The sequence below is a fragment of the Pleurodeles waltl genome, chromosome 5 (genome assembly GCF_031143425.1).
Source record: "Pleurodeles waltl isolate 20211129_DDA chromosome 5, aPleWal1.hap1.20221129, whole genome shotgun sequence".
Classification (NCBI taxonomy): Eukaryota; Metazoa; Chordata; class Amphibia; order Caudata; family Salamandridae; genus Pleurodeles; species Pleurodeles waltl.
In genome coordinates, this window is record NC_090444.1 from 708583559 (window position 1) to 708609285 (window position 25727).

General features: G+C 41.8%; 1 protein-coding gene across 3 annotated transcripts in view; it reads right to left on the reverse strand.

Annotated features, from left to right (window-relative positions):
- Window positions 1–25347, reverse strand: part of ARID1B (AT-rich interaction domain 1B) — a 764650-nt gene extending 739303 nt beyond the window's left edge. For 2 of the 3 annotated variants that reach the window (XM_069234667.1, XM_069234666.1), the window contains exon 1: window positions 23328–25347. In XM_069234667.1, the coding sequence (XP_069090768.1) occupies window positions 23328–24935 (1608 nt within the window). In that variant the 5' untranslated portion in view covers window positions 24936–25347. The remainder of the gene's footprint in view (window positions 1–23327) is intronic. The other variant, XM_069234669.1, reaches the window with a different exon arrangement.
- Between the last annotated feature and the right edge of the window lie 380 nt (window positions 25348–25727).

The window sequence follows — 25727 nt, forward strand, 5'->3', positions numbered from 1 at the left end:
CCACTTACGACCTTTCAGAAACTAGTTAGGGTTGACATACACCTGCCCTGAACACTTGGCGCCCTCTGCAGATAAGGAACTTTTGCTGATTGGCACCCCTAGCCAGTGAATGAACAGTATCTTATCATGGAGCCCACCCCCCCATTTGTTCACCCTTTTACCCTCCCATCACCCTTTTTGCCGAAATTGCTGAAGGCTGCCCACACATAGGAGATGTCTCGCACTGAACTGCGACCGCCCCTACTTTGATATCTGTGCATACATCGCCTATCCCCTTGACCCCTAGGTTTTATCTTTAGAATTGAGATCCTTGCGTCCCTCCTCCCCCATCCTTCACGTTACAGAGGTCTAGTTACTACTGTTGAACCACATTTGCCAGTAACTGCAACCAAGATACAGCATTATAAATCTGAAGCATTACAGTAGTAGAAATAATGTCATTGAGAAATAACTCTAAAAATGTAATCATAATACCGGTATTGGATTGGAAGAGCCTTTGCACCAAATGCCACTGCATGGGCAGCAAATTTCTGACGTCTTCAATACTAACACAAGGCTACTCTGAACAAAAAGAAAGCACACGACTACACTGAAGGCTCAGTTGAAAGATTTTTTTTTTTTTTTAATACAGGGACGTTTTACATTCCTGAATCGCAGTGTCCCTACCTGACAATCTCTAGTGCATTGGTTTCCAAGAAATCTCACGATTCAATAAATAACTGATGTTAAGTCCCCTTATTTCAAAACCAACCAACTTTTAACTCTACCACCACTTGTCTTCGCTTTTAAATATGTACTCTTCACGAAGTAAATGGGTCAGGCAATGATAGGCAAATATATTCAAAGCAAAAGAAGCAATGCGCTTATCTTGAATTATGTTACTATTGGAAATCATTATTTTTTGTAGTTCGAAGTGTCAGGAGAGATTACTAAAACACATTTTTTATGGCTTCACAATTATCCACAACTGTGAATGCCTCAAAGCAAAGGGCTGCCAATCAGTCAATTTACAGTTCTATAGGTTTATCTTGTTGTACAATTACTACATCTCCAGGTGGTAAAATCATGTGTGTAATATGTTCTGGCTTACAGCCAGAAGTGTGACCAGTGGAATAATAAGTAGAAAAGACGAGGAGCTGGAATGTTAGACATGGAGCCTTCAACCTGGCTTAAAGATGCAGGCTGCTGTGGGACTTGCTAGTGCTGAAAGTTATGTTTGGTTTGGCAGACCAATAACATACATGTAACATTAAAATAAAACAAAAAAGCCTTTGCAGCGGTCACTTGAGTTACAGTCAACAAAAATCAAAAATGAAAAACTTCAGGTTTAGAAGAGTGGTTCTCTCAGGATTCGAAGCAGTGAAGATCCCCATTGATCGGGTTACCAGACATGCGAACCAATCGGCTACACTGTTGATAAATACAGTGAATTCATTTGTAATTCTTGGTAATAATTACACTTCTTGATTAATAATTACTAAGAGAGCATATCCACTGAGATGTGGGAATGATCATCTCCCACTATGGCACTATTTTTACTTGAAAACCTTTTTTTAAACAGTGCTACGATGCACTGTGAAACGGTATAGCTGATGCAGGTTATTTCCACCACCTTTAATGGTTGTTCATGGAAGACTGAACAAAAAAAGTGTGTTCTAACTTAACTGACAGAAAGAGCATGAAACCAGACACAGAACTTTATATAGTGCCTCACTTATAGATCTAACACTGCTTCCCATCTGCCGTTGAGTTGGTTAACAATAACTTTCATTGCAGTGTCAACAGAACTTGACTTCAACAAGGGAATGTAATGGTCAGAAAAAGTCTACAAACTCCTCTTCGCGCGTTTGAAACACTAAGTGAGAAGTGGCCCCTCTTGAGCAGAGGAAATACACGTATGTCGCAATGCTAAGCGTTATACTTCCAAGTGCGTTCTGCGTTCGTGTTCAGTGGTCCACCCCCTCTCCTCTCTTGTGGGTTTGAAGCAGCCTGCGAGCAGCTGCCTAAAGTCTCCATTAGGTAAGTACAAACCAACAGACAAATCAGTCTGTGCTCCAGGACGTATAAAACCAAGCAATAATGCAGGACGAATTTCAAGACACCCGTCTGTGGACCACCATAATCTTCGCAATATTGTGACAGCCACCAGCCAGCGGAGCTGAGGCCCTAAACAAAAAACCTGTACATTATTGAAATCAGATCAGAATCAAACGGACGGCAAGATGAGCACAGAACCTAAACTTATCAAATGCCACACAGAGTCAAGTTTTTCTAACCAGAAAATGTGCCTCTTCCAAGTAAATGGCAATTTACAATCATCATACTGAAAAACAATAAAACTAAAATTGAACAAGTAAACCAGGGATATCCCCGAATGAGATCGGGTAACTGAAACAGAGGATAAAATGAAAACACAGCTAAATAACTTTGTGTCCTAAACTTCGGAGTCCCAAATTTAAACTAATGGGGATAGATTTTTGGAACAAGAAACTCTTCCAAGTGACGGAAACTAAATATTACAGTTCATAACATGTTTTAAACAAAAAGTTCCATATACAACAACACGATGTTACATTCTGGTTACTTACAGTGCCTAAAAACACAAAAACTAAGTGTTGGTCCTATAAAAACAAATTAAATGATATCCAATGCAGTACGTTTTGCGACTCATCAGATTTGTAGCCGATTAAAACAATGGGAAAAAAAGCAAATGAGGTCTAGACCATAGAATATTCGCCCCACTGAAGAAAAAAAAAAAAAGAAACTCATTGCTTACAACAACGCCACTTTGCCTGAGAGCTCTCGCCTTCTCGCATAGCAGGGAGCGAGGCTTGTCTGCACGCTGCTGCTGCCTGTGTGCTTTATCTATGACTGCGCATTCCATTTGAATCCAATTTCCTTGCATTACCTCTGCCCAGGTCAGGGATGAATGGCTGTCAGATTCCCGGAGGAATAAAAAGAAAAAAAAAAAAAAAAAGAAAAAAACAGCCTTTCTTCCTGAGGCAGCAAGTTTCAATTCACAGCGCACATGGCTAATGTACATATGTGAAGGTCGCGGCCCTCCAGTCAGAGGGGTGAAGGCGGGAGCAGCTCACAGGAGGGAAGGGGCAGTTCCCGGCATCTTGGCACGGTGCCCACGCAGACAGAATGATTGCTGAAAAGCAAAATATAGCTGGTGACTGCAGCGGCGGGGAAAATAATTTGAGCGTGCGGTCGCACACAAACGCACTAAATAAACATGCTGGAAGCGTGAAACGTCTCCTGAAGTGACAAAAGACACAACTACTGAAATCATGCAGCGCGTTGTCTCTATGGGGAGGACAGTGCTTATTGCCTGTGACCTGGTAGCTTGTTAGCGGCCATCATTTGAGGGAGTGCTACTCAAAAGTAACTCATTTTTGTCACAACACTGGCCACTTCCATGCAATGACATTCGCAAACCTTCAGCAAGTTGAATATATTTCAGAGCAAAGTTCAACATGATGGGCTGATATTTTTTTTAAATATTTGAGATTTATGGCCACTGCAAAGAGGGCACCGACACTCTAAGCTCTGAATTATGTAGGTCTTTGGAATTTTAAAAGTGTTCCAAAGAAGACGTCCGCCTCCAGAAAACAAGTTAGCTGCTAATACCATTGTGGGTACCTGGCAAACAGAGTGAAACTGTTAAGTGTGTGTGTGTGTGTACACACACACATCTATGCAAGCTTTTAGAAGCACTTTTTAATCTTTACATTTCTGGTGAATAGGACTGGAGGTATACGTCACACGTCTGAATTCTCAGTTTATGTGTAAACAAGTTACCAATACCAACATGAGGTGATACCAGTTTAAATATGTCCTGAGAAACTTGCAAGTAAGATAAAACCTGCCAACTGCGGTGCGTCGCTGCAAACAGAGCAACAACCTCTCTCAACACTCACCACACCACCAACTTACTGGCTCGTCAGTTGAGTCTGTGAACACGTGGCCCCAGGCTGCAGGCAGTGTGTGGGCGAGCACAACAGTGGAAGCTAGTCTGCCAGTTCAAGAGAGACCAACGCCGCAGCGTTGAGGCTGCACGTTGCTTGCTCACTTCCAATTCTCATCTGGCTCATAGGTTTTGAGGTCTGGTGCAAATCTGCTCGGCTTCATCCACCGACAATTAAGGCTCACAACAATGACAGATAATTTGTCTACGGAGCACGGGTAAACTACCATAAAGTGTGTCGGGTGGTGGTGGCAAGAAAAAAAGATTATTATATAAACTTTTACCATTCAACATTCTAACCATGGCACAGGCCTGAAAAGGTAATGAGCAAGTCATCTAGGTAATAAAGGATTCAGTTGATTGCGTCAGGATCGATTTCCGAAGAAACAACATACCATGAGGGCACAGGAAAAAAAAAAAAAAAAAAAACACAGGAATCGTGCGAAAAATACTACTGAGAGGTGTTTGGGAGAGTGCCAATCATTTAGTTAAAACCCAAACCTTCAGGTCTATTAGATCTGTTTGTTTTTTAAGTATATCCCTAGTATACAAGCATCCACGTCTCACGTTATCCTACTTTGCTGTTAGTGACTGAAATGCAATCGACACAAACACAAAAGACAAGCCAAATGGTGCACACCAAGATGCAGCATAGGAAAGTAGCCATTTTGCCCTCAATGCTTCAGTGCAATTAAATAAACATCGATGGATGAAGCAGAGAAGCTAGGAAGACTAAGGGCATATAATCATAAGGCCTGCAACAAGCGCAGACGATCGGAATCCACAAAGGATAATCTTTACCCAGTGTTAGTTAGTGTGTTGCTCTAAAATCGAATGTGGTAGTAAGAGCATGGAGGGCTTCCAGTAACCTTACTGAAAGTAGAGCTTACACATATTTAACATATTAGACCTGCAATCTGGTTCACCCACTACACCTATTCTGAGCAAAGTGCTTCAGCATCCTGTGTCGATCATCTGTGATGAGTTTACACTTAGAAACGTGGTTAACATGTGAGTGAGATAATAAGCAGTGCTGAAATATGGCACTTTTTTGAAGCATAAACATGAGAAAGATCCACCATACTATACATCTCGTGCAGACACCTGCAAGGGCCAGAATCCAAAGTGGCACTTTTATAATTGGGTGCTTAACTCCTTTATCAACACCTCTGCTTTAGCTAGCAGAGGGATCTAGAAGCCTGGATCTCCTCTGGTAGTTTCTTGGTCACTCCAAGAATGTTCAAGGCACTTTACCATACATGCGCGAGGTCAGGCAGTGTTGTGAAACAGAATTTCTGTAGGAATTCTCAGCCTAAGTCACAGCAGAAGAGAGCAATATGCCTTGGAATCCCAGTTATTCTAGGTGCTCAAGACCAGCCCTCTTGCAATATTTTATTTACAGATATTATAGACTGGCTGCAGAGTTGTCATTAGCTCACAACTCAAAGCAGCCTTACAGGGTTAGACATAATTTCCAAAGATGCCTTTCTGAGGAGTACAGTAAACAAACAGTATTGTGCATCAGTATTAGCGAGTTCGGAGTAAGCAAAGATTCCCAACCTAAATTATCAGAAGAAACAATCTATGATCCAAGTAAAAAAGGCACACTAGAGTTTTTGCTACTTATTCTTTCTGGACCGTAGGGTATATGCTACAAACTACATCTTTCCAAAAGGCCATTCGGATCATGAATTGCACTCCCAGGGTAGCCAACAAAACTGCTGTAAATAGATCAGCAAATTCTTTAGTGTTTGAGCGTTTCAAATCTGTGGACCCCAAATTAATCAATATTGGGATCCCCACCAAGTTATTACTGGGAGCCAGTGACCCCGGCCTAAGCATATGCAATGATTTGAACCGCAAAACAATACACAAAATTACTGAAAAAAGCATTTGTCAAATACATAAATAACTAAACATTTTATTTAATGCACAAATAAAAAAAATAAAAAAAGAAATCACAATTTTAGTTCTAATCTGAAGGTTGGCGGTTTTCTAAATTCAGTTTAGGCCACTTGTTGCCTATGGTAGAATGAGTAACTGTTATAGGATGCTAAATTAAAATTTTGCCTCCAATTTCAAATTTATGTTTACAGAACGTTTTCACATTTTCTTCTTTACATCTTGCTTCTTTATTCATATATACTTTATTAATCTGTTGACATGATTTAATTTTCTAAGCAGTCTTGGACCCCTTAAGTAGGCTTTGAAGACCACCAGGGGGCCTCGAACCACAGGTTAAGACCCCTGCTCTAGTGCATCCCCCTTATAATGCTGAATTTATAAAAAGTTGAAAGCTGAAAAATATAGGAATCATAGCTTCATGCCTATTGTTCGTGAGCATTTTTGACTTTGTAGATATTCACAAAAATGTGAGGACTAAGCACAGACATCTATACAAATCGTACATTATAACGCATACTCCAGCTTAACTGAACTTTCTTTGGAGGATAGTTGTTCACACAGCAGGCAATCCGCATGAGTAAGTGTAGCAGATTCTAGAATTTTAAAAAGAACACGTTTTTTCCTCTCCACAGAGGAAATGTTCACTGTGGAACTAACTCCTGCTTTTTTTATTAGCAGTAGGGATAAGTGAGTGTTCAAGGAGCAAAGCGCAGCCCAACAGTTTTTGAAAACCTAAACACCTAGGAGTTAGTGTCTAGTTGATTCATTTTCCATGGTCAACCTCCACCTTCCTTTCCCACACTAACTGCAGACTATGTACAATGTAAAATCCACCATGATAACTGGCAACCCAGCTTCCTAACAATCTGCTAGTAGACTTGGAGAATCAGGAATAATGCAAGTGCAACTGCAAATAACTTTCCTGAACAAATGAGCTTAAGTTCTAACCACAGTGAGGCCTTTAGTCTTCGCCTATCCATATTCACACTTCCTAATCAATACAATTTCAGCCACTTCAAAAAAAAAAAAAAATAGTGGATAAGAGTAGCCTTTACTGGATGAACTATGGTCCTATGAGAGTAAACAACACAAACCCACTGATCACAAGCCAAACAGTAGCACCTTCACATTTTCCTTGGAATCAAGTATACCACAAACTGGGTCCCATGAATACATGAACACTACAGACGTGTCCCACCCCAACCAACCACAGCCACAGCCCTGAATCTAACGCCGGACAACCCCTGGATAGTGCCAAGCAGTCACAAGTCTGGGCCATAGCAAAAAAGAGTTTGTGTAGGGCTTGCATGAAGCCATTCTATCCCAATTTAGCAGACTTTCAGCACACTACCAACTTTTGGTGAGAAATGTTACGATCAACGTGTTTTTCTTCGATGCAAGTGAAGGTGAAAGAAAATACTATGGCACATATTTATACTTTTTGGCGCCGCATTTGCGTCAAAAAAAGGACGCAAATGTGGCGCAAAAAAAGTATAAATATGGGCCTAAGTACATTAAAACGCTGCGTTGTTTTGCGCGGAAGGAGCTAATATCCTCTTGAAATAAATGCAAATAATGTGGGACCTGTACATTCCCTAGAGAAATATTGCTACTCGCAGCTTTAAAGGAGGGGGCAATACTCGGGGGTCTTCAAAAAGTGACACCCAATTTGCTCCAAGATGACCATGCTACCGAACTGTAAGACAGTCGGGTGCTACGTTGAATTATTTTCCATTAACGACCTCACCGTGTATTACATGTTAGAAAAGAAACACCGCCACGAATTAATTCCTTTAAGTCACTCAATGTTCATGTATTTATTTGTACAAATTTTAACCGGAAACATCTCCGGAACTCGGCAAGCACTCGACTGCCAAACTAACACGCCGCGCAACTGTTACCTAAACATCAGGCTGCATTCATTTCAGCGGCTTTACTCGTTTCTTCAGTTGGCAGAGGTCTATAAATATACCTCAGACACCAAGGGCTATTTTTAGATTTCATTCACACACCCAACAGAAGAGAATTGAACTTCAACTACAAACACACCCCTTCAAGGCAGCAGCTGTTTTAAGTTTGCAGCAGGGCTTCAGGCGATAGCACCTTCTGCACTGCTCGTTTTAAATCAAATTTCTGAAAAATATTTGTGGAATATCAAGGCGCTTAGTCAAATTGCAGGATTTCTGGTCGGATTCGAGAGCAGATGTATCACATCAATATTCAGCGAGATCAATTGCATCCTTTCGTTTACTGTGACTGCCATCAATTCAATTCAAGAAATACATAGATGTGCTTTTTAAACACTAATTTGAAAAAACAAGTCTTCTTGCGCCGAATTCTATAGAAATATACAACAATGCACCTAGGGTTTTGCTCCATAGGCTGTGGAATAGGGAAGCAATACCCTACCATTTCACACGTCCATGAGAGGGTTTCCGTTTACTTCATGAATGTGCTTATGGTGACTTAACTAAAACTGTAGATTGCACACAAATGTATCTGTCCCATGGCAGGGTCAATGCAGGCTAAATGAAGGTATACAACAAGGAGTGGTAGACTTCTAGGCATTCTTGGACCAGCCATAGAGAACACAGGGCAATGATTAGAGCAGCAGGAAGCATTTAAAGGAGACAGTTTTGGGATTCTGCCAGAAGCAAGTATGGTTCCCAATCCCTTACAAAGAATGAAGGCAGTCAGTCTAGAATCTTGGACTCGGGGCTGAGAAGTTAATTTCACTTTCTGTGCTTCAATGAAAAAAAAAAAAAAAAAAAAAGACTCAAGTCAGGTTTGGCATTGAAGAATTAACCAAATGTCCACACGAATGCTACAGAGCTAATCAGTTTTTCACTAGCTGAACAATGTCAACATCAAGTGGGAAAGCAATGTGCCAATGAGATTGTTTTCAGCCAAAGACTTTCAGTTTCAATAAGCTCCGGGCAATGAAATGAACAGACACTACGCATTCCTCCATGTTTATTCCTGTGGTCTCCATTCTGCACAACACCGATAAACAAATTCTATTGGCCACTCATTGAAGGTACGCATTTGCATGTCATGACAGTGCTTCACAGCTATACTGCATGGAATGGGGGACAACCAACTGTGACAGAGCGGTAGGTAGGGAACACAGGAGGGGTGCAACCTAAAGCTGTCCAAAATTGGGAAAACTGGTCAGCATTGAATGGTGGGACTGTCATGCTCACCAGCTCTGCTAAACAACTAGATTTTAGATCGGCTTGCAAGCAAACCACAGATCTTCATGAAAACATCAGCAAACCAGTGAGGTTCATGGTGGTCTGCTATCCCAACTGCTATTCTTGCTGACCAGGGAGGCAGCGATTACTGCAGCCGTGCTTCACATCAGCTAAAAATATACATGGTCACACCAGTGCCGAGAAATCGGGTGCGTCCAGAGCCCCGCAAAGAATAGCGCCTACAATGAATATAAGTTTTACAATGTAGCAAAGTAAAAGTCGAAAACTCTCAGGATGTGCTTTGTTTTCATACAACCAGTTCCCCTTCATATTGAGATTTACCACCACTTCCTATTAAGCATTTAGTAAATTACATAAACCCTGGTTGTATGCTGTAACCGGAGTTTCCACCAAATACATGATTTTATTACTACAAATTGACCAGGCACTCAGAGGAGTACAGTCCAGTAAGATCAATGGGAAAATGTATCCCTGGTAACGTAGGTCCAGAAGCGGAGAAGAAAGCACTGATTCCAAGTTGGTGTTGATCAAAGTCTTTAATTCTTAGACAGCGTTTGTCATAGGTGAGTTTTCGTTTTTGCAGAGAAACAGCCAACACGTGTTTCGTCACACAAGTGACTTTATCAAGGCTGGGCCAGTCCGGCCAAGGAAAGTACGACCGTAAAATGGTATGTAGGTAGGTTGAAGGAATGTGCTGGATCTGGCAAGTTGAAAGTATGTTCATCCAGTAGCCGAAGAAGGAGGCGAGGAAGCCCTGATAAGCCTCCAACCGAGTTCCTTGTTGTCAGTGCTCGGTTCGTCTGTTGTTCGAAAAGAACATGATTTTATTACACTTTTGCTCTGTATCGTGTAAAAATTAGTCTTCAGGTGCATTTCGGCACGCAGATCGCACTCACTCAAATACTAAATAAAAATAAACATCAAAAACAAAACATTTGGACACTTAACAACTGTGCACCCATCTTGGGTGTCTACTACTGACACCTTTTGTTGAGCAGAGCAGTATTCCTAAAATGTACAAGAAATAAGAAAGCAGAAAAGGGGGAAAAGCGCTCATAATTAGAAAACACACATGTGGGGGGATGAACTAGCCTGTGCATATGAAGGCATGTTCATCATAAGCGACAAGACAAATAATACAGTGATTCTCCCCAATAAGATGTACAGGTTGTTTTCAAAAGCAGTGGATAAGACAGAGGAGACAATTTGCTTTCTCTAAACGTTGATTATTTTAAACGATATGCTATATTATTTACTCAATGCTGGATTAATTGAATGCAACATGTAGTGCACTCTGACACATGCCAAGCGTGATAATAAGCGTCCAGCTTCAGACAACATTTATGATGCTCATTTTGGGAGAGAATAGAGAATCACTCACTTGAAAAGTGAGCTATTTATCATGAAATGGTGAAAAAAGGGCATTATAGGTTTAAAAACTGAATTACACAATTAAAAGCAGCCCAAAGTTAACATTTAATTAGAAAGTTAAGAGATACTCAAGTATTTAAAATTACCAACTACAAGGGACTGATCATAAAACACAGGGACTTCACCAACAATACTCCACAAAACTTGATTGGAGCCTGTGACCTTCAGGTCATACAGAGAATTAAATAAGACAACTTCCCATGTTCCCACAATGTTGTTCTACAATGATGCAGCGTGGCCACGCTTTACCTTAACACAGTATCCATTGGCACCAAGAGCCACTATATAAAAAGTAACAATATTGCACGGATATCAGATTACTTGCATTGCTCTCAAGTTGATGTAGCAATTTACTATCCATTATACAACTTCGTCACAAAACATTGTAGTGAAATACAGGTAGCAACAAACATTTCTGACCAACTTAGGGAAACATATCCCCAGATCAGGCCAGAAGCTTACTCCTTGCAATGGGGTTCAGAGCCAAGTTGAATGGCCTGTCCACAACACACAAAAGAACTACGAAAAAAGGAATCTCATATATGGACGGGCACAAGTGACTGCAGAGTGTTACCAGTAAAATGTAAATCAGTAAAAGCTAATCTTATTGCTAATTCAAATAGGCAAAAAAGGGGTACACAAATAGCAGATAAACCGAAGTATCCAAATGTTGTCAAAACATTAAATTTGTGTGGGCCCGTCTGCTCATCTGTAGAATGGAGATTCAGTTGTGAAGAAGCAAGAGACTGTGAATAGCGTCTTCTGCTTTATTCTGTCCTTGAAATAAATGTAAGGCAGCATATCGCCAGCAGCGGCACCTAGTTTAACCCCTTCGCTGCTAGGCCCTGCCCCCACCATACTAAGCCTGTTTTTGGGGGCTATTTGGGGTGGTTCACTCCTAGGCCCCCATAACTTTTTGTCCACAAATGTGTGTCCTTTTTCCCCTCAACATCTTGGAGATTCTAAAGGTACCCAGGAGTTGTGGATTCCCCTGCAGGGGACCAAGAAAATGGACAAAATATAGGTACATTTTAAGTTTTTTGGGAAAAAAAGTGCTGCAGAAGAAAGTGTCTACTACCCCCCCACCCCCCTGCAAATGGCATTGTCTGTAACTTTTTCTGTGGCATATTTTCAAAAGCAATATACCATTACGTTCGCTGGACCCTTCTAGTTGCAGAGATATATAGGGTTTGTAGGTTTACCAAGAACCCGAGGTACCCAGAGCCAATAATTGAGCAGCACCTTGCAATGTTTCTTTTATTTTTATTTTTATTGTGCACCTGGTATACAACAATTCTTATGGTAAAATATAAATAGTGAAAAGTAGGTATCAAGGAAACCAATGAATTTCCAAAATGGGCACAAGATATGGAGTTTAGAAACAGGGGTTAAATTGCACATCTCTGAATTTGTGGGCATCCATATTAGCATATGAATTAGAGGCTATTTCTCAAAATGTGCTACTTTCTTACACATTGTCTTACATTTGGAAAGTGCAAATACAGAGAAATACAACTGGCAATAACACTTGTTCTACCATTCTGTGTTCCCTTAAGGCTCCCAAGAAAAAACTGTACCTCACTTGTCAGAGTAGGCCTGGTGCTCGCAACAGGAAATGGCCCAAAACACACCATAGATGCATCAAATATTTCCACACTGACCCGATTTTTGCAAAGTATGAAGCTGTGGTTTTTGGGCCCGACAAAATTCCTACAACCCAGCAGTGGCCCACTTTTGCCGATAAAAATGCTACACCACTTGTGTGCTGGGCCTAGTGCCAGTGGCAGGCATTTATCAAACCAAGCGCAATGGGAGCCCTTGCCGTGGGGACTCCTGCTGACATTGGTTGAATCCGTTCACGTCACTGGCACTAGGCTCAATCACACAAGTGTCACAGCATTTTTATCGGAGTAAGACAATGCTGGGTGGTAGGTATTTTGTGGATTCCTGCAGATTCCGTAAGTTTCCATCACAGAAATATGAGGAACATTTTTTTATATTTTTTAGTCAACATTTGAAGTTTGCAGGGCATTGTTGGTAAGAAAATGGTGTGGCATGGATGTGAAGCTCACTACCCTGGACTCCCACGGATGTCTAGTTTTCAAAACTGTATGGGTCTGGTATGTTTTTTCAGGTGGCAGCCTACCCAAAGCCCAAAAAGTGAAGCTGCTCACCATTGCAAGGGGGATGATACTGGGAATTAGCCAAACTCTCCTGACCTAATCTGTAAAAACAACTCCCAACAAAATCAAACATTGTCTTACTTGCCATTAGGGAGAAATGTTTTAGTCCACAGAGGAGCAGAAAGACTGTTAACCCATTTTTGAAGGGGTAGGGGCAGCCCTTACCCCTACAAATAAAAGTAATCCTCGGTAATTGCTCCATCTGTCCCCAGGGAGGCAGAAAGACCTTTTCCGTTTATGAGTGGGTGGGTAGAGGGTCAGAGGAGGGGAGGGGCATGCATGAACATGCTGGGCAGCCTCTACGAAAAATAATTGTAGGTGCCCAGTGGGCTTTTACCCCTTCCCTTTCCACTGACACCTCTCCAGTCTACCTATGTGCTCAGGGGCTGAGGTAGCCTCCTGAGCACGAGGCAGTGAAAGTGAAATAAGCCAATTGTCTCATTTTCAGTGAAATGACATCAGCGCGCCATGTGTGCTGCTAGTCATTCCACTGAAAACCAAAAACAGCCTTTGGAGCTGGGAATGCTCTTTTTTTTTATTTTTTTTAGAAAAACCAAATACCTCTGTTGCAAATTGCAGAGGAATTTGGAGCGCGTGTCATGAGGACGGAACCGTTCCGTCCTCAGCACCAAATGAGTTAACATAGTAAATTTGTGTTTATGAGTGACATACAGGTTTACAAAGAATTCCTCACTCTTTGGATCCCTCACATTTTCAGAACAATTAAATCTTTGTCTAAGAATGTCAGTTTTCTCCTTATTAATGATAAGCAGAAATGCTTGTGTGGAAGAGCTGGTCAGACTGCAACTGCCCCCATAGTGGTGAAAAGTGAACTTCAAACGACCGTCTTTACAAAGGCCATTGTTTGTGTCCCAGTGAGTCACTGGTGTAAACAGAACAGGTTTCCCTAATTTTGAGTGCAACAAGTGCTTGAAATTGGTCGGTACTGTCCAGGACGGAGAACTGGCACTTCTTTTTTTTTTTCTGAGAGGGAGAGTACCTGCACTACTCAAGAAAAATGTAATACTTTTCATTGGAGACGACTGGCACTTCTCAGAAGCAAGCAGGTAATCTGATCCAAAGTACCTGCACTTCTATTTTTTCCATTTCAAGCACTGAGTGCAACATTTACCTTTTCTGACATGCCATAACCAAATTAGTCTCTATAAAATGGTATTCATCTACATTTAAGAATACAAGCAAACTGTCCATCTCCATTAAATTACAGAGGTAAATTTCGTGCGCTGGAGAGAGCTGGCTTTTGATTTGGAAGTTACTCTTTAAGGTCAAGGCCAATCTAGATTTGGCATAAACTGTAAGCTATTTCCGGGGTACAGGGCGCCCCATTGATTACACAAACTTTACCTTATCCCCCTTTGATACCTGTTGAATGTGTCATGACGAGGTGGGCAAATGTTGTATAAATCTGTCCTTAAGAATTTTGGAGCGATATTGCTTCCTACCGTGATAATATTTTTCAAATAAAACTCTCTCAGTTTTCTAACAATCGGCCCACAAGGCACTTTTATTGAGAATGCATCTGATGTATCAACCTCACTTACTTGATTACAAGCTAATGGTAGGCATTAACACACTCTAGTGCAATTGGAAACCTGAAAACAAGCTTGCAGTGCAAACTTGGGAGCATAGTTGTGTTAGAGTAGGTGTGCTGATAACATACCAATGCATCACTTGTCCTATGTGAGACGAGATCGATCACTACCTTCAGAAAATACAAACTCCTCAACTAAACGTCTTACATCAATGTTCACTGCCTATTGCTCCCATGCAATTGTCTCAAAGTAAGGGGTACCTAGCTAGTGCTATTCAAAAATCATAAGATATTTTCCTTGTGTTACTTCTCTTTAGGCATATTACTATTTATCATTTTTGAGAAAGTACTTATTTCACTTTCATTGGCTAGGTGCTCAGGGGGCTACCTCAGCCCCCAAGCACACAGGCAGACTCAAGAGGTTTCAGTGGAGAGGGGAGGGGTAACAGCCAACTGGACATAAAGAATTACTTTTTTTTTTTTTTTTGTATCATGGGGGCTGCCCAGCATGTAAAATGCACCCCTCCCACCCATGTTCCCAATGCACTCTATTATACTTAAGAACTCAGTATCTCTTTCTGTTCATATACCATTATTTTACTAGTGCGTATGCCTTAAGGTCATTTCTTAACTCCTTGTAATGAATGGTACTCTGTTTTTTGTGTTGTTTTCACTATCCCTTAATTTGTTTTATTAATTGGTAGATTTTCAAAATCCTAATGAAATGATCGAAATATAAATTATGGAGGAGGGAAAGGAAACGAAGAACTTCATCTTACACTCTCCTCCCAATGGACACTAATCTCCACATCTTCCAGTATTAACATGGACATAGGACGGTTTTAGCAAGTAAGCTGTTCCTTGCTTCATCCTAACTCTCTCCTTCAGAACCACGTGTCTAGCTGTCGATTCACAATGACAGAATAAAGGAGGTCATCCATACTGCTCAGGGGGCTCAAATACATTCCTTCAGCAAGCTCCAGTTTCCCTGAAGATGCTCATGGCGTACCCGTCAATAAGTCAACGCAGACAACAAAGCCACACAGTGATACACCATCCAAAATGTACCTCGCCAGATATGCCAAAACCAATTTAAATATTGAAATCAACTATTATGATAAAAACAAATGTCTAACACCATGGCCTATCACCCAAAATGCAAAGTGATGTATTAACAGATATAAACGTAGGTGGCAATTTGTGCTCCTGAAAGAGGGCATCACACTCTTTGAACTCATCTTCACCCATTTACCAAACAAAATGCTTCTCCTAAACTGCAATGGGATCACCATCATAGAAAACCTTCTCCCCCCTCAAAAAAAGTGTCACCTCCCTTGATTTAAAGTTGAAAACACTCTGGAAAATCTAAATCTCAACCTCCTTGGAGAATCAAAATGTTGGGAGCTATGTTTTATTATTAATAAGGAATAATAGATCAGTTCTTATTTGCCATTAGATAAAAAAAGAAACCTGTAACCTCTAAGGTAGCAGCAGATACATTAACCAATTGAGCTCTCTTACCCCCACATTTTATTACTGTGTACAAGTTACCCGTACCAAGATTCCTCACTACATCATTGGTATATTAAAATGAGGAATGAGTCCTAGCACAGAATACATGACCACCACAAAGTACGAAATTCTGAAAAGCGGAGGGCTTGCTTGATTTTGAATTCTGTGATGAAATGTGAAATTTCCAAAGTATTGGGAGGATAGTTATGAATATACATCTAGCCGCAGGACACAAATGAGTTCAAAAATAAAACTACCATTATGCTTTTTTTTTTTACTAGTAAATAAAATGACAGCAATGCTTTCAAAACTCAGAATAAATATGAACACTAAACGTAAACCAAAGGCTTTAGTGGTCCATCAACTGTAATTTTTTTTTTGTTTACATAATTTGGCCTCTCTATATACCATGACCTATGCAGTAAGAACACAGAAGTCGTGCAACTCTGTAAGTATTGTAATTGCATTAACCGACAATACCAGGATTAGTCTCATTTTGTGGTTTCACAGCTTGAATATACAAAGTTATGTATATAAGGTGACATTACCAGTGACCACACATAATCCTCACAGACCAGAAAGAAACATTCCTAAGCTAGGGACACAATTAATTTAAGAACTAACATTAACTTAGTTAATGAACCGGGCTGATCTTCATACCTTTTTTATTATTACTATTTACATAATTTGTTAAGTGCATGTGTTAATATGTACGTTCTCAGTGGACTTTCGGATTGGTCAAATGGTGCCATAACTTCCTGTCATGTGACTAAGTGCCATGTCCGTTTCATTCTAAAATCACTAATCATTTTTTTTTTTAAACAAACGTTTCTTCTAGCCCTAAAAAATAACAAAATGTTTCAGAGAATCTTACAATTAAGCACACTGTTGTGCTTAGGTCTATAATAGAAATACCATTACACGTTGTGATAAATTGACGTTATTCAGAAGGGATTTAGTCAATACACTTAAAGATCAGAAGATTCTCACATTTTTGACAGATTCTGAAATATGATGTATGGCATGTAAGGATGTGTAACGTGTTCATAAATATATATATGCTCTGTGCCATGTTAATGTACACAGTCGGCACCGAGTACACACCATTTAAGGTGGAACATGTAATTTATAGTCAAAGTTGGGAGAAGGGCGTGATGCCTCATCCGAGGCTGCCTATGACTACCTACATTTATCATACAACAATAATGCAGTACTGTACTGTTCACTGGTATAAGGCTGCCATTATGCAAACAAAAGTGAAGAGACCTCATTTGTCCCAATAAACTAGTTTCACAAACTTTATTTTTAACTGTCCCGATTGCTAAAATGTAATGTATACTTTTAGGTAAATCTCAACTCTCTTCCTTCAAACAGTGTTTTGTTCTACTCACTCTACCAAAAACGTCTCCTCTTTATGTTGCCAATACCTTGACCTCGACCTGGCACACAACAATATCTTCACATCTCTCTCTTGATCTTTGCGCCTCTTCCTATTGCTGACCATAGTTTCCAAATCCCTTCTTTCTATAATGTGCCTCTCAAGTGCAACACTTCAATGGTTTGCTTCTTTTCTCATATCTTCTGTCTGACACAAGGCATAACAGGTTCCTATTCTCAGTGGTATGGTTTTACAGAGGGCTCCATATTTATTCCCTTCCTTTTCTATATCTACATTACCAATCTTGTTTCCTTGAGCTGTTCTTTCAGCTTTTTCTTACACTTCTAGGCTAGGGATTCTGAAACCTTTCCTTATCTTACTTTGATTCTCACTCCCTACTTGTTTGGTAGCATCTCCATCACGGACTCCTTCTGCTGTTTTCAAGTCTATAATGTGAGGCAAATCCATCCCTTTCTTACTTTCTAGGCTATCAAAATTCTGATCTCTTCTCTTTTTACTTTTGATTACTGCTCTTCCTGCCTACTTCTTTGACACTTGCGGCTCAATTTAAAACCATTCAATCGGACTTTTATTTAGTCTATGTTCTCCAGCTACTGTGCCACCTTCCACACCAATTTCTCCATGCTGGTGTCCGTTTTACTCGCAGTCTTTTTTTTTTTTTTAAATACTCCCTCAAGCAACCTTCAGCTTCTGAATTTTTTATAGCATCTCCTCATTCTCCCCGTACTCACTCTATTTTCACTACTTACCCTCTCCTCTACCCTTCAAACGCTAGGATGCTCTTCTACTTCTGTTCATGTTAATAGCACATGCCACACTTTCTACTCCCTTCTAAAAGATGATCTCCTTTCACCTGTCTCTTCTCAATAATTATACTGATGGTTTTCATAAACAGTTTCTTCTAGGTGAGTGATGTTTTAACTTGTTTTGGTGCAGCAAAAACATAATATAAACACAATGGAATACGCTAACTAAATCTAGTAATAGCCTAATCGGCTGACATTCAAACTTGATAAAACAATTACATTTTCATAGATACATAACAAGCTTTCACTCACAGTGCTGGCTGATACATACAATGGTTGATCCACACTGACCATCACTTTGGGTTTGCACAACGATTCATTATCTTGCATGCAACCCTAGTCAATGACCATCATTTTTACCATACACATCCACTGATAGAATAGTAAAATTGATCGTTGTCCAATATTTATTTCCTGTAACAGTACCAGTAAGCAGCTTATGCCAGACTGTTGCATAAACTCACTGGGTCACACGAACAAACAACACTCTAACCCTAGAAGTTTGATTACAGAGCCCAAGTCTGGAAGATCACTGCTTAGGATGTTTAGTACCTTACTTATTATCCGTATCACATTTCACAGTTTATTTTATGCGAGGCGTCTCTGGAGAAAGCGTGCATGTTTGGAGATTAGATTTAATTCGTGATATGTATCATTATTAGGCTCTTCTCGCCTTCCTTGTAAGGGGAATCTGGGCAGCCTGCCTTTGGTCTCACAAAATGGTGTAGTGCAATGTACTGACAGTCAGTGACCCAGAAGACAACTTTTCAAAAGTCAAATGCCAAAGTGTTTACAAATACTTGCCATGTTTGGGGCGTATTTCTAAGCGCTCCTCATCTCCAACAACTACGCTGCCTTCACGTTACAGCAACTACACTTTAGGGGAAAATGTCGCATTTCAAACGGATTGGCGGTTTCACGTTTAAGAGAACTTACACGGTACACATGCCCTTGCATGACCCGAGTGGAAATTAATTCAACTGAGAAGTAGCTTCCCCAATGGCAGCTGCCTGAACACACGGAACATTAACCCCACTCTACCAAAGGCCTTTTTCTCAGCACTGTTACTCGCCTTGGTGTAGACGGAAGAAGCAATAGTCTTTGCTGCCTGACCCCCCGATACTCCTCCTGCCTAATGATCAAACAAAATCATTTCAACTCCCATTCCTACTAATGTAGCTGGGTTCGAGCGAAATAACGAGCTTGCGCAATGTGAAATGCGAACCTCCGCTAAAATATAAGGAAATAAGGTATTCTTGCGGTAATCGCTAGATTTCAATAGCTACAAACAGAGTAGGAATGTAAAACACCGCAATTGCGGTATTCCACTGCACCGCACGATGCCTTCCAGAGTAGTACGCACTGCTGTTTCATGATTTTATAAATAAGAGAACACGGTTACGGAAAATGAAACGTCATTTAGGAGGTTAGCCGTTTAATCCACTGCACTCATGAGACGATAAAAAAATTATCAGAGGAGCACAATAGATGTAACGCATATAATGTTTTCAACTGTTTGCAAACTTAAAATTATACATTCCAAAATGGCCACCGTATTTCCTTAACGCCGTCACCAGTGTCACTTTGTTCTTAAACGCTAGTCCACTTTTTATTTCTTTGACCCAAGGAAGAGCTGAGCGTCTTCCAACATGCTGGACTTTTTCCTATCACAATATAGTGACTGCGGGAGACAAGGAACTACTCTCTGAATAACACCAATAAGGGGTATTTACCCCCCTCAAGTTGTTTTTTTAAATTGGAAATCATCAGAGTGATTCAACGTTTTTTATGTTCTTACAGAAAAATGGTCTCTCTGACAACTAAGAAAATCAGAGTGAAACCTCAAACCGTGGGCCTTCTAAGTCTATCTGCCAAAACACCTTCTTAATAACGTAACAGATGTGTAATAAAGCTCCAAAGTCTCAAGTTCACTCTTCTACTATGCCGAGGTTGACGGAGCACAGGGAGGATAATATACATGTTTAATAGCCATCGTTCGCAGCAACCAACAAACTACAATTCACACCGTGATTCAAATAAAATACTCACCAGTCTCATGCACGTTCGATATATGTTTTTTTTTGGGGGGGGGGAGGGGGGCTTTTTCTCTCGGTGGACTAATGGGGCACCTTTGGCATGCTAAAGACTATGTAACACCCGTTTAAACATAGCAATTTCATGAGTATATCTTCAAAGGTGGATGCCAAAGGGGTGGAGGAGTAATGAACACCTAGCCAGTCACGTCAGCTCAATCTAAAGGGCCAATCAATGAGAGGTATCAAAGTTATAGCCATCACACTTGCAAACGCGTATTTTACTTATGGTATATTAACGACAACCAGTAACTTAAGAGAAACAAACCTAAGGTCTTTCTGACGAGTTGAAATGGAGAGTACACTGGACATACTTAGAACTAGCTAGATGGATGCACGCTAGACACAGTAAATATTTTTCATGTTCAGATAAAGTGTAGTGAACATTTTCCCAACAAAAATAGATCAACCCCAAGAAGCTAACAAAATAATATGAGCATCATCATCTCAATGCCCAATAATATTTTTCTCAGCACCCTGAAACACACCGTGTAGAGACAGATGCAAAAGACAGTCTACGTTACCCATAGAATACCAAATAAAAGAATTCATACACTCTACAATCAAATGGAAATGCGTGGCTATAAGAAAGAGCAGATCCAACATATTAGCATTCCCAGTGGCATACATGCTAAATCCATGGTTAAGGTACACCCCCATAAAATATACTTCACGCAATTTATGAAAGGAAGCATCAAGTTACAGTGTATTCATTCATCACGTTTGTTTCTATGTTCAAGCCAAGGTAGGGGATATTCAACTAATAGCTGAGTAATTAACGAAGAATGTCTTTATGAACAATCTGAGAAATATCCCAAAACAATACAAAAAAAAGCGATCGTATTACGAACCGTTTCAATTTACATTTTATTTGATACTGTGTCTGCTGTTTAAACCCCGTTTAAAAAGAAATGCTGTTTTGCCTTTCCTCAAAATATACTATTCATAGCAGTGGACAAAACCAGACTTAAAAAGAAAGAAAACTAACCTTGGAAACATTTTCAGCCTTCAAAATAAATATTCGCACATTCGATAAAATATTTGCTGTAATCATTACAGTTAGATTCCTGCTATTGAAATACAATAAATAAAAGAAAGCACAAAGGATAAATGTTTAAAGACTTACAGTCGTATATCGAGCACGAAGTACATTTTTGTAGCTAAAATGTGGATACATGTGTTAAACGTTTAATCCCTAACGTTTAATTCCTGCATAAGGAAAGTGGCAATGCCCAACAATATATTTCCCCAACGTCCCCTAAATTTTTTTAGAACTAACCTTCCAACACAAAACATGCAGGCAATTAGTGCACAAAATATGAACATTGGTGCATACAAATATTTGTAAAAAATAAATATTTTGAAAATAGGATATGAGATACAACACTTGCCAAATGTTAAAAACAGCAATCAGATAAATTAGCAAACTGGACAAATCGGTAGTACATTTCCAAAGAATCATGGCAGCCCATTCTGCTAGAACAGAAGGGGAGGAAGGCTAAAATGCGGAAAAATGTTGGATTTTAGCTCTGCGTTTAGGACGAGAATTAATAGTCGTGCACAGAACACCCACTGCAATAAAAACAAAAAAATGGAAAATAAAAAGGTTCGACACAAAAACATTTTTGTGTTCGGCACGAAAAACATACACACAATGTAAAATATAACTTATTGAGGCTTAGGCATATTCTCACCGACAGCTAAACATATTTTGATAGAGGGCACTGCTTTAAAAAAATTAACATTTACCATAGCTCTGCCTGTCACCCTGTTCAAACAGATGAAATAATATAAACATGCATGCAAATCAGCATCCCGAGTGTTTCCTTCATCAATAATGGAATGCATTTCTAGGTGACCGGCGTATTTGTAGTGTAATCTGCAGATGTACTTTTGTTTTAAATCTTCCTTTCCTGGGGGATCTTTCACCTGCTGAGGGGAGCGATTGCTTTGTTATTATGTGTAGGCAGGATGGCTGTCTTCTCTGTGTGCTGCTCAGCACTTCTATTTACATCAGCAGTGCTAAATGCCCAATGGTGAGAGTCGAGCCAATCAGATGGCAGATTAGATGTCAACTCCGAGGCAGCTGTCTGGAGACTATTACAGCCACTTTACCTCCACAATTCAAATTCCAAACCTTGCAAAGGAGATCAAGTCACTGTTTCGGCTCAGGCTACGAGGCAAAAAGCATTAGACATAGCGCGAGGCCTTCTACTCGACTGCCTTGACGACGGGCCGGAATAAAGCAATATACATGGATTCGATCAGTAAAATAACGTGATCTAATAGATTAATAACACATTAATTGGCTTTTCGTGAGTTCAGAAATACTTAGATTAGCTGCACTACAAGTACTATATATCCTGCCTTTTCTGGATGTTGTTCTTTCCATCGAGGCTCACACCAAGGACTAGGCTGTTATTGCCATAGTACAACCACATAAAAGAACCGACAGTCCTACCACTCGTCGTGGTCATCATACAACCACTAAAACTTGGGTTTTAAAAACACAACTTGAATGTTATTTAGGCTCGGACTTGTTTTACTGAATATTTATGAACGTTTGCTCTACACAAATGCGTGCGGAAACTACAGATATCCTTTACAGGCAAGGAAAAATACCACAATACTTTTTACATTACTTGAGGTGAAATGGTGAATGTGGCAAAGAGGAAAGAAGATATGTGTTCTCTGCCTACGAATGTTTTTTTACAGTGACATTTACCTCTAACTGCAGTGTCAGGTCCCCACATAATGGTAAGCCCGTAACTCCACCTCAACACATAACTGGGTAACTGTAGCATCGGGAATGCTCAGGACAACGCCTGCTTCCAGGTTGTGTTCTCTACAGGGAACGTAAGGCCAAGCATGCAGAAATACCTAAAAATAGTTTTTTTTATTTTATTCAATATTAGTTAATGCCCCACCCATGAAAACGCAATGTGGTGTTCAGAGAGCTGTTTGATTAATTATTTATAGGATCCGTTCAAGAACTATGACCACCCTTCCACATAAAGAAAGGCTATGACATAGGGACTGTTAGTTACAATATTTGGAGTGCTATTTTACACAGCTCTTACTATTGTATTGTCAGTCCCTATCTTATGTTATGCATGCCTGATGGCCGGATGGCCTTTGGCACTCTGAGGAAGCCGACTGGCATAATGTAACACTCAACAGTTCGCCGATAATTGCATAAAATAAATGAAAATGGTGAGGTAGGGCCCGAGGGATATGCAAGGGTCAAAGCTGGTAATTTACCTGTGCTCTGCCATGACTGTGTACTGAGCTTCCTGGGCTCATGGCAGGGTGGCTCCTCTGTGGTCCTCCCCAGACTTGGTTGCCGGTGTTGCCATATTGTGGTGAGCCCATGTCCTTCCCCATGCCTGCTGGCGGCTGCTGCTGGGGGGCATGAGGACTGCTGCTGCTGTAGTCAGGGTAGCCACTGCCACAACTCCTCATCATGGGACTAGGGGAGGTCAACAGCTGGTTCAAAGTAGGAGTGGCCCCGGATGGGTGCTGGCTCTGCTGCCCTGCAAACCTTTGGAAGCCTCCAGCCTTATTTAGGCTGCTGGGAGTCCCACCAGAAGTGCTGCTGCCTTGCTGATGTCGAGGGGATCCCACCACCCCATAGCCACCATAACTTCCTGCCCTACTTTCCATGGGAGCAGCCCCACCTCCTCCACGGCTGGGCCGCACTGGGTAGCTTCCTGGGTAGTGGTTGTAAGCCGGGCCACTGTGGTTAGAGTAGGCCTCATGAGAGTTGGTGTTATTGGTAGAGTTGTGTGACCCAGACTCTGGGTGCTGCATCAGCCCTACTCCAGGGCTTTGTTGTCCAACATGTTGATCAAAGGAAGGCCCAACAGCTCTACTTCCAGTAACAGGGGCAGGACTGCAGCCGCCACCACCATAGTAGTGGTTATTGTAGTCCGAGGAGGATGATGAAGAGGAGCCAGAGCTGTGCGAGGAAGCGCGGCCACTGCCACCTTGGTGGTGCTGGTGGCCAGTACCATTGTTGTTGCTGTGCGGCCCACCTGTTCCAGACACAGGTGTCAAGACCGGCTGCTGCTGTTCAGAGTAGGGGCCGCCACCACTACCCAGCTCCCCCAGTGGGTCCTCCTCTTCCTCCTTAACCAAAGGGCCCCGGATAACAGTCGGTGGCTTGGTACGCTGCTCCAGATGACCCGTTGTGGCACACTCTTTAGTGCGGCCTGCTCCATGAGGATGGGGGTCCATGTCAGGTGCCTGCTGCCCACCACCTTGTTGGTAGGGGTGTTGCTGCTGTCGGTGGAGGGACTGCAAATGGTGGTGGTGTTGCTGGTGGAGTTGTTGGGGATGTGGATGGTGAAGGTGACTGTGGTGGTGAAGGTGCTGGACTGGGTGGTGGTGAAGCTGGTGGTGGGCAGGGTGCTGGTCTCCATCATCGTTTCCTCCTCGACCACTCTTCAGCTTGTGGTTGGGTAGGACACTAGTCTCCAAGCCAGCACTAGGAGAAGACAAAGCAGAACTACCTCCTTCCATGGCATCCGATGAGCCAATGCTGCTACTGTTGCTAGTGGAGCTGGGGTCCCTGGAAGGGGAAGCAGATCTCGCATTGGCCATGCTGAGCTGCTCGTGGTGATGTTGGAGGTGGTGATGGTGGAGCTGGAGGTGATGGTGGTGTTCCCCATTATTGTTGTTGTTATTAATGCTGCCGCTAACTCCGCCGCTGCCGCTAGTTCCATGCTCTCCTGCGGGCATTGTGATGCCTGCCTTCCCAGGGCCCCGCTCCGGGCTTATGCTGGGTGACAGACCAGGGTTCTTCCCCTTATTGTTCGTCTGGGCTGCCGCCGCAGCCACCGCCGCCGCCGTTACCACTTGCGCGGCCATGATCACTCCAACATTGCAAAGTCAAACCCAGTCAGCAGAAAAACGAAAACACAGCCCAGAGCCCCGGAGCCGACAGCGGGGGACCAGGCCAGTGGGAGAGCACACCGGACACGCTTATTCCCCAAGAACCCCTGCCCTGCTCATCACAACAGGGGCCAGAGAGGAGGAAGCTAAGCCTCCCGGTCTGTGACAAGACAATGGTAATGTGCCCTTACTGCCGGTGCCTGTCTCCGCCGCTCCTTTCTGGTCTCATGCTCAGAAGTTTTTGTTCGGGTTTCAATGAAACGCTTTCCTCCTTCTTCTCCTTCCCCTCTCTAACCCGGATATGGGCAAGATACGCGTCTGGCGAAGCCTATCTGGCCCAGCATGGCACAAGAGACGAGCTTCCAGCAACTATTATCCACTTCTTTCTGAGGACTCGGTCGGCTGGAAAATCCGGACTGGATTCGTTCCCTACCCCCACCACCACACTCCTCCTCCTTCTCCTTTAGTCCCTCCTTCCCGAGCCAGCCAGGCAGCTCGCACGAGCTGTGCGAGCAGCGAGCGAGAGGAAGAGGGCGAGCGAGCGCAGGCTAGCCGTGCACACTCATCGAGACACGCACGCAAGCTCTGTAGGAGGATTACTGCATGGGGCGCGCCTTGCAAATCTGATCACAGGGCACTTCTGCTAATGAAGCTCGGCAATCACGCTATGCTTGCTGATGCAGGCTCCCCTTTTTGCAGAGCGCTTTCCCGTCAACAACAAGCATACAACAGAACACTGTTTCGTAAGAAAATAATTTCTCTTTTGAA